At 26.2% G+C, this 10,497-nt stretch overlaps 3 protein-coding genes across 3 annotated transcripts; 2 read left to right on the top strand and 1 right to left on the bottom strand.

Annotated features, from left to right (window-relative positions):
* The first annotated feature begins 1,384 nt into the window (after positions 1-1,384).
* Sccro4 (DCN1-like protein SCCRO4) lies at positions 1,385-2,559 on the top strand. Its single transcript, XM_076446135.1, has 4 exons — positions 1,385-1,512; positions 1,755-2,121; positions 2,191-2,398; positions 2,474-2,559. The coding sequence occupies exons 1-4, from the start codon at positions 1,388-1,390 to the stop codon at positions 2,557-2,559; spliced, it is 786 nt and encodes a 261-aa protein (XP_076302250.1). The 5' UTR covers positions 1,385-1,387.
* Positions 2,560-5,006: 2,447 nt separating this feature from the next.
* On the top strand, positions 5,007-8,106 carry LOC143220500 (protein unc-45 homolog B-like). The gene is given in 9 exon segments (XM_076446136.1): positions 5,007-5,205; positions 5,208-5,428; positions 5,523-5,852; positions 5,940-6,188; positions 6,190-6,309; positions 6,311-6,382; positions 6,478-6,526; positions 6,529-6,629; positions 6,631-8,106. Coding segments are annotated over 9 exon segments (2,817 nt in total).
* Positions 8,107-8,573: 467 nt separating this feature from the next.
* On the bottom strand, positions 8,574-10,433 carry LOC143220503 (cell division cycle 7-related protein kinase). The gene is made up of 8 exons (XM_076446138.1): positions 10,394-10,433; positions 10,078-10,285; positions 9,891-9,984; positions 9,664-9,806; positions 9,478-9,592; positions 9,061-9,391; positions 8,830-8,948; positions 8,574-8,696 (listed from the first exon to the last, which is right to left on the bottom strand). The coding sequence occupies exons 1-8, from the start codon at positions 10,431-10,433 to the stop codon at positions 8,574-8,576; spliced, it is 1,173 nt and encodes a 390-aa protein (XP_076302253.1).
* Between the last annotated feature and the right edge of the window lie 64 nt (positions 10,434-10,497).

The raw sequence follows: 10,497 nt of genomic DNA, 5'->3' as shown, positions 1-10,497 counted from the left end.
TGATCTCCTAATTATAAAGTAAGAAGATATTAAATAATCAATTTATTTTCATCTGTAGTTTAGTCCTCATCTATTACATTTCCTCTTTTTTCATTTGTTAATGCAGAATTAGCTTTAATATAGAAATTGTAAACCTATAATAATTTTGCAGTAATATCACATAGATTATTTCTTCTACAATTATTATTTTTAATAAATTGTTTAAATTTTACAAATTATTTTAATCTTTTTTATATGAAATTGATGCTGATAGTAAAATGATACAAATTAGTAATGAAACATCAATATTAATTTTTTTTTCACTAATTGCCCATGCTAGTGAGAAATGAATTCTACATTTGGTATCCCTGCGAAAAAGGCATGCTGTCTCGAAACGGCAATAAAATGAAATAAAGTTGAGCTACAAAAAAATTTTATTTAACCGTGCAGCGTTTAGGTAGTACAAAATATCCAAATTAATAAATTAATTAAATATTTGATGACGCTGACACTATGTTTAATATTATTTTTATAGACTAAACTGCAAAACAAGTTTTATATTAATGTTGACTTTTGACTGTGAGAAATACATTTCTGGTACAATTGTTCTAGTGGTTCGTTGAACAAGGTAGGGAGGGTCTTTTCAATTTATTATATATTTATATATTTCATTATAATGTAATAATCATTGATTTACATTTCTGCATACATCTAGTATTACAATGCGACTAATGTCGCAGCAGAAAATAATTTGCATATATAAGCTCTATAACTATTTAACTTAGTCTTTCTATTTTCATATTAAAAACATAATCCAGAATCAGTACGTCTTAAAAAATATATTAATAACTCTTAGGTATTTATTTGCAACGTCACATGTACAAAGCGGTTAAAGCTAAAGTAAAGAACATTGAAAATTACGATATACTCCGATTAATTGTCGTACCTAACCTCAAACTCGATCTTTTAAGACTGGAAGGAAATGTCAGTTTAGCCAGTATAAACCAGTTATATTACGGATCCTTTAAATCTTCTTAATCGTTTATATTACTTACGTTGTTGCTGCGTGGTGAGTAATTTATTTGTCTTTATATAATACTCGAATATGTATACAAATTACTTTCATGCACCTTTTTCTTGTACTGAGTGTTATAATAATTCTGTCAATACTTAATTTTTGTGATTCTCCTAGTGAAACAAAATTGGGAGTATCCTTATAAAGTATATATATATTTATCTATTAACGATAAAATTTAAAAGCTAAGAATTATATTATAAGTTTTACCAGTATCTCTTTTTGAGAATTATATTTATAATTTACTCTATTTGCCTATTATGTGAAGGTTTTGATACATTAATTATAATTATTTATATAAATATGAAGTTACTTTTTTTAGTTAAAAGAGGGATGCCACGCAGCAAGCGTAGAGCGCCCTCTAGCACAAATCATCATACGTCTATTGAAATGTCACCTAGTGCCCATGAAGAGGGTATATCAAGGCATCCATCAAAAAGACTTAGACATACCTCTAGGTAAATTATATTATAACATTTTAAATTTATACTATATGTATATATTATGAACGATATGAAATTATACATTACATCCATTCATATATATTTTAATATTTACAATACTTTATTTATATTAAATATTTCTTACTCTAATTTAAATTGACTATTATTTGTTTATGAATAATACCATTTTTATATTATCTTACACCTAATATGAATGATAGAGGTATAATAACCCCTTTTGTAATAATTCTTTTTAGTGCTAGACGTTATACAAAAACAGAAGATGTTTCAAGCGCTTCATCTTTTTCTCAAAAACGTTGTATCACATGGTTTAGAGAATACACAACACCAGATGATTCAGATACTCTTGGGCCTGAAGGAATGGAAAAATTTTGCGAGGACATTGGTGTAGAACCTGAAAATGTAGTGATGCTCGTTCTTGCATATAAAATGAATGCCCGACAAATGGGTTTCTTCACACTAAGTGAATGGCTAAAGGGTCTTTCGGACTTACAATGTGATTCTATTAGTAAAATACAACAAAAACTTGAGTACCTAAGGAATCAATTAAATGATCCACATACATTTAAGGGAATTTACAGATATGCTTATGATTTTGCTAGAGTAAGTATTATATTTAGTGTATCTCTATATTTTTATAAGTATATATCTATAGATGTTACTAATATTTAGGACAAAGATCAAAGAAGTATGGATATGGAAACAGCAAGTGATATGTTACAGTTACTTTTGGGAAAACATTGGCCATTGTTTACACAATTTGATCAGTTCCTAGATCAATCGAAGTACAAAGTGATTAATAAAGATCAGTGGTGCAACATTTTAGAATTTTCTCGTACAATCAACCATGATTTATCTAATTATGATTTAGATGGAGCATGTGTGTAATCATGTAATATTATCAATAAATATTTCTTCAATTACTTACACTTAATTCACACATGTCTTTTTACAGGGCCAGTAATGCTTGATGAATTCGTTGAATGGCTAAAAATACAGCGAGGTGAAGAAACATCTTCAACAGAAGCTAGAGGCAGCTGAAACATTCAATAATAATAGTCTACTAAAATAAAAGGAACTCATCTTTCTGTCATCATATTTTGTTAATAACAAAATTTCTGTTTCTATCATAACCTCGCAACATTTCAGTTATCATCATTCGTACTACGTTTTTTTTTTTTTTTTATTAATCAGTAATAATGTAAGTAGTCTATCTTAATATGATTTTACACTGTGTTCTAAACGGACTCTGGTTAGAAATTTTCTAGATCATTCTTAATTACTTATCACCATTCACTGCTAATCCAGGGTTTGTCGCAGAAACTCTTGTGATTAAAAATAAATCTATTTTGATATAAGATTTACTTGTGCAATTTATAAAATATAATTTCAAGTATAAAGTAGAAAAAGTAAAAGAACTTTTATTACCGAATTAACAAAATTTTGTATAAAAAAAACTTTCTAACGCAATATTGAGTTTCATTTTCATAAATTAATAAACGTAGTAGATTTATATTTGAAGCATTACTAAATAAAATAATTTTATGTTTTGATTTATTATAAATTAAATATTATAAAGTTACATATAAATTTATTGCTAAACATATACTCAAAATTCTTTGCAGTATTTAAATATATTTCATAAAAATGTTTACAAAATTTAGACACGTGTATAACTGTTACCACAAAATATTTAATAATCACGAATACTATCATGTAGGTTCATAATAAAATAACATGTATAGTATATAAGTGCTACTACAATGTTTAATATCGAAAATACAATAGACTACATTGGTACATGTTACTTAGCCAACATAAAATAATTCCTATACAAACCATAAATATTGATGTACATTAGAATATTAAATTCCTTATTCAAACAGAGTAACATTTATGAAATATTGGAATTAAACTTTTTCGAAACATTAGGCTACATAATGCAACATTATCTTCATCGTTAGATACAAAAATTTTAAACAGAATTCTAAACAATTTTTTCGGATTAGATATGTATATTCTATTTAATAATTTTTCAAACTTAAACAAAAAAATACGATATTTTTAACTTTTTATCATAAAATTTTTGCGACGACTTAAATGGATTAACGTATGTATGGTGATTATTCAAATAATTTGTATTATACTTTAGTTCAATCAATTACTAATTTTTATTGATTAAGGGAGTATTTGGACATACACTTCAATTTTTAATGTGATTTAACAAACAAATTTTGTCCAATAATAGTAACATAGATAATTATTGCGATTATATTATAAATTAGTTCAATTATTACATCAGAATTGCTTAATTATGTGTACTGTGTATATTTTTCCTGCATGTGCACTTCTATTACAAATAATCTTATCATTAGCGATATAATATAAAATTAAATTTCAAATTTCGCCATAACTTCCAAATTAATAGTAATATTAATTCACAAATGAAAAGTATCTAATGGAAAATTATAAACCCATACATCATAATGAAAAAATTAGAGACAAAAATTAAAAATCATTGTATATCGCTGCAATACAACTGCGATATGGAGAATGTAATGTAATAAAAAACGTAAAATAAATAAAATACTTTTTTCAATAATTGTAATTTCTTTACTCGTATAATTATACCGCAATTGTCACAAAAATTATACTTGTAATTTTTTATACAAATATTTTAGTGTATATAATGAATTTTCTTTTTTTTCATCGTCTTATTAACTACACGTAAGTATGTGTGTTTAAAAATCGCGCCAATATTTACATGAATATATACATGTACTTAAATACTATCTATGCGAATTTGCAATATCCTTAACTTGTAGTTTTTGTACAATATTAATGTATTGATTATACCTCGCTTCTGAATAGAAAATATATTGTGATATAAATAGATATTGATTTTATATACATTTATACCATTTAGTTCGAAATTTTATAAGAAACATGCATTAAATAAAATCCAATCAATATGGTTGGAATATAGGTAATACGATAACGCTTGTGATGAGTTCAAAACCTATTTTAATCCAACAGTGTTATTTTTATTCGTTCGTGGGGCGAACGTAGTTTAAAATAAACGAGCAACAGTCTAGTGACGTCTGGACGATTCTGTATCTTTTTTAACATGGTGTGGAAACAATGTCAGCCTCAGTATTACTTTGGAGACTTTCGAAAGAAGAACCGGTAATCAAAATATTAAAGCATACATTCGTTATATTTCAGAGAAATTTATCTCATACATTTTAGTGTACGTTACATTACCGCATACGCGTAAGTATTATATTAATATTATTCGCAAATACTTAGTACTATAATTGCATATTGCTAAATTTTATTTATATAAAATTTATACAAGGAGTGCATAAACAATGTAGTCTAATTTAATTACTTTAATACTACAAATAATAAATTGTACATATTATATAAAATGAATGTAATCTTAAAGTATTATAGGAATAATATTTTTAGTTAAAATACGTTCAAAGATGACAAAAATAACAAATACAAATGCAAATGAATGGAAAGATAAGGGCAATGCAGAATTTAATAAAGGGAATTGGTCAGAAGCTTTAAGTTGTTATACAAATGCACTGAAACTTACAAATGAAGATAATTCTGAAAAAGCTATATATTATAAAAATCGTGCTGCTACATATCTAAAACAAAAGGAATATGATAGAGCAATTAAGATTGTGATGAAGCTCTTAAAATATGTCCAAATGATCCAAAAGCATTATTTCGCAGATGTCAAGCATTAGAAGCATTAGAAAGATTTGAAGAAGCATATCGTGATGCAAGATATATTATTTCTACAGATCCTAACAATAAAGCAATTAAGTCTACTACTGCAAGACTACATGAAATTGTACAGGAAAAATATAGACAAAATTCTTGTGTTAGTTCCAAGGTTTGTTATATATTAAGTAAAATTTGTAAATAATTGAAATTATAAAAGTATCTGTTTATGATGTAATCCAACATGTAGGCATATTTTGTTAAAGGTATCGCAAATGATGAATATAGCTTTTGAAATGAAAGAAGATAATGAAAAACGAGAAACAGCAATGAATAATCTACTTGTCCTTGCTCGGGAAAGAGCAGGAGCAGAAATAATGTTTAATAATAAAATTGTTTCTAAAATAATTAAAATGCTCAAGCTTGAGAAACATGATGAAATAATAATAATTGCTATTCGAATTATTGCAGAATTATGTAAAGAAAATATTCAAAGAACTGAAAATATTTTAAAGCATATCGGTATACCCTGGTGTTTAGAAATAATTAATAGTAATCTTACAGAAAGAGTAAATGCTGCTCAATATTGCTTACAGGTTAGTAACTGTAATAAATATAAATAATTATTATTTTTTTAGTATTAAAACAAATCGCTAAATAAAATTTAAAACTACATTTTGTAGACTTTACTCAACACATATAGTGGAATGAATAACAAATCAGATTCAAAACCAAATAAAGAATTGTGTGATAAATACAATAAAGAGATAGATACTATTTTGTCTTGTTTATTGTATAGTGTAACAAGCAGAACAATTTCTGGATTAGCTAGAGATGCAATTATAGAACTTATTATACGCAACATTCACTATACTGCATTGAACTGGGCTGAACGATTAGTTGAACTTCATGGTTTACAACGTTTAATGGAAAGTAGCAAGTGAACTTGAAGAATATAAATATGAATCTTCTATGAGTATTACACCATCTACTAGGACTGTAACAAGTGTATGTTTGGCAAGAATTTATGAAAATATGTATTATGATGCAGCCAAAAGAAAAATTTAGAAATGCTATTGATGAATATATTAAAGATAAATTACTTGCACCAGATATGGAATCTAAGGTAAATAATACATTTTTGGAAGTACAATAAAAAAATACAATAGATTATTATCTTTTATAATTAATTTCTATCGTGAAACTTTTTTTTTTAAATAGGTTCGTGTTGTAGTCGCAATAACAACTTTATTGCTTGGACCATTGGATGTTGGAATACAATAATTGCTAAAGAAGGTATTTTAGAAATGATACTTGTTATGGCAGGCACAGATGATGTATTGCAACAAAAGGTTGCTTGTGAATGTATTGTTTGCTGCTGCATCTAAAAAAGATAAAGCTACTGCAATCATTAATCAAGGCATAAATATATTAAAAAAATTGTATCAATCTAAAGACGATTCCATTAAAGTACGTGCTTTAGTAGGATTATGTAAATTAGGTAGTTCAGGTGGTACAGATGCTACAATAAGACCGTTTGCTGATGGAGCAACAAAAAGATTGGCTGAAGCTTGTAGAAAATTTTTAATTAATCCTAAAAAACAAAAGGATATGAGAAAATGGGCTGTAGAAGGATTATCATATCTCACTTTTGACGCTGAAGTTAAAGAGAAATTAATTGAAGATGTTGAAGCAGTTCAAGCAATGATAGAACTTGCTAAAACTGAAGATCAGTCTGTAATTTATGGAGTTGTTACTACATTAGTGAATTTATGTAATGCTTATGATAAACAAGAACTTATACCAGAAATGATTGAATTAGCAAAATTTGCAAAACATCATATACCTCAAGAACATGAATTTGATGATATAGACTTTGTAAATAAAAGAATAATAGCACTAGTTAAAGCTGGTGTAACAAATGCATTAGTTGCACTTTCTAAAACAGAAAGCCAAAATAGCAAAGAATTAATAGCACGTGTATTTAATGCAGTTTGTAGTCAAGCAGATGTAAGAGGAATCGTTGTTCAGCAAGGTGGAGCAAAAGCACTTTTGCCATTAGCTTTAGATGGAACATTAAAGGGGAAAAAACAAGCATCACAAGCTCTTGCACGATTAGGGATTACAATAAATCCAGAAGTTGCATTTCCTGGGCAGAGAATAATGGAAGTAGTTCGACCCTTTATAAACCTTTTAAATCCAGATTATTCTGCACTTGAAAATTTTGAAGCTCTAATGGCCTTATGCAACTTAGCTGGTGTTAATGATAGCGTTAGAAAACGAATTTTAAAAGAAGGAGGTTTCCAGAAAATTGAAGCATATATGTATGAAGACCATGAAATGTTGAAACGTGCATCTACACAGACTATGAATAATTTAATGATGTGTGAAGACACTATTAAATATTATGAACAAGAAAATGATAGAGTTAAGTATCTGGTCATTCTTTGCGAAGATGAAGATATAGATACAAGCATGGCTGCAGCAGGAGCCTTAGCAATGTTAACATCAGTCAGTATAAAGTCTTGCATCAAAATATTTGATTCAAAAGATTGGTTAGAGTCATTACGTTATTTACTTGCTAATCCAAATTCTGATTTACAACATAGAGGAATTGTAATTGTTTTAAATATGATAAAAAGTACAAAAGATGTTGCAACCAGAGTTATTGAGACTGACGTAATGGAAATTTTAATGGCTCTAACAAAAAGTGATACAGTGCAAAATAAAAAATTAAAAGAATTAGCAAGTAAAGCATTAGAAGCTGCAGCAGAATGGCAACTTATTAAAAAAAATGAAAGTGAAGAACAATCATCACAAAGTACAAATAATTTGGAGAATGTTGAATAAATACGTGTAATATGTACTTTGTTTGCTTCTTCCTATGATATATATATATATAGGATATTTGACAATGAATATTTATCACAATATCACAAAGTGCCTAAAAAGAAAGGTGTTCAATTTTACCTTTCATAGCAAATATCGAAATAAAACTATTGGATACTTAAATATTTTTTTTAAATATAACCAAATTATAAAAGTATTACATTTATTAACAACCTAATATTATAAAGTATTGTTACATGATATAACAAAATTATTTATGTAATGTATAAAAATCAAAATTATTTAATTTAACATAAATAATAATGTACTACTATATATTTGTGTACACTTATATGTATATGTAGAACTTGTCCAGAATAATATTAAATTGTAGTATTATATAGTAATTTTATATTATAAAATATGTTGTATACATTAGTTTACAAAAATAGCTAAGGAATAAAAAAATTTTAATGTAGAAATACATATTATAATTTTAAAAATGAATGATTTAAAGCTTGATCTGCAGTAAGACGTGTTTTGTAGTCTAAATCCAATAATCTTAGTAAAAGATGATAAGCTTCCTTTGGAAATTGAGCGTCCGATGATACCTTAAAATATTGAATAAATATTTTTTAACATTGAATTTTTAATATATTAATTTATATAATATATTATTCAAAAATAAAAATTATATTTTAATTTTTAATTATATTTATAAATAAAACATAAATTAAAAGATACCTTCTCACATGTGTTATGATCTTTACTATTTAACAAACCCTTATTTCTTTTTTGTAATTTCTGACATAAAGATACAATATCAACCCCTGGTATATCTTCACTAAAGATAATTTTTTTCCCTGAATTATCAAAAAAATATTTGAAATATAAAAGTTAAACAAAATTAAAATAAAAAAGAAGTAAATAGAATAATTTGCAACAGGCATTGAACAAAAAAATTACTTTTTATACCTAATTTACGTGCACACTGTTGCATTTTATTTGATCCAAATACAGTTGTTATTTCTGCTAAAGCTGTACAGTCATCTGGTGAATGAAAAAATGGTTGAGTGCCACTAAGAATACATAACATCATTACTCCACTTGCCCAAATATCGATTGCAGGTGTTTGTGAAGGATGTTTCAGTAAAACTTCAGGAGCACGGAAACCTGGTGTACCAGCTCTTGGAGCCGTTTGTTCGGATCTAGATATACATAATGAACAAACCTTTGCTTTTCCAAAACAATAACACTTTTCTTCTGAACCTTTCTTTCTTGTATTAAGAGAAAGATTTAAACTATTCTGCAAAAATATTGGAAACAATAACAACATATATTGCTTAAATATATACAAGTATTTTTTGTAATTCTATATAATTAATACTTTACTTCATCCGATCTTTTTCGTTTAACAGCTTGTGTTTCAGAATTACCTAATTTAAGATTATTGGACTTCTTTTCCACTATATATTCTTGTGCTAATCCAAAATCCACTAATAAATATCTATAAAAATATAAAAGATTAATGTATTAAATTTATATTATATTATGTTATTTTGTGTCATATCACTTTACCTTTTGTTGCATCTATCATATAAAAAATTACTAGGTTTAACATCTCTATGTATAACATTAAATTTATGTACCCTTCGTAATGCAGTTAGTAATGCTATCATATAATTTTTTGTTTCTTGAACAGTCATATTTTGTACATATTCCTATTTAATATTATTAAATTATTATTTTATATTCCATATCATTAAATAAAAATTATCTGAGATATTAACAAAGAAGTATTTTACCGAAAATTTATCGTGCCTCATATATGGCATTACAAATACTACTGTTTCAAAACTTCGTAAACATAATTCTAATCCAACTACATAGTCCTTTCCTCTAAAAACAAAATTATATTATAAATAAATTAAGTATATGTGTTTATATGGATATTTATATTTAAATTATAACTAAGTTTAAAATATGAGTTACCCTATTTGTTGCATACATTGTAATTCCCGTTCAATTTTTTCAGGATGCCTAGTAGGAACCAAATGTTTTAATGCAAATTTTTTAGAGCCATCAGACAATTTTAAAGTAGCTAAGAACACAGAACTGAAAGTTCCTTCCCCAACTTTTCCATGCACATGAAATAAATCTTTTATTAATGGAACTGTGTTTTTAATAATATCATTATTTTCTGAAATGATATATTATTAACATTTATTTTTTTATTATAATTTACACTATATTACACAAATTTTTACTTTTTCATAATTTATACAAGTTCTATAAATAAAATTTTTACCATCATCATTATCTTCCTCCATTTGAGATTTTCCTTCCATGGTTTTAATATATAATTTATTACACTTAATCGAATGATTAAATAACTTTTAAAATTATTTAATT

This window comes from Lasioglossum baleicum, unplaced genomic scaffold, assembly GCF_051020765.1.
Source record: "Lasioglossum baleicum unplaced genomic scaffold, iyLasBale1 scaffold1092, whole genome shotgun sequence".
NCBI classification, from domain to species: domain Eukaryota; kingdom Metazoa; phylum Arthropoda; class Insecta; order Hymenoptera; family Halictidae; genus Lasioglossum; species Lasioglossum baleicum.
This window is presented reverse-complemented; position numbering and strand designations above follow the sequence as displayed.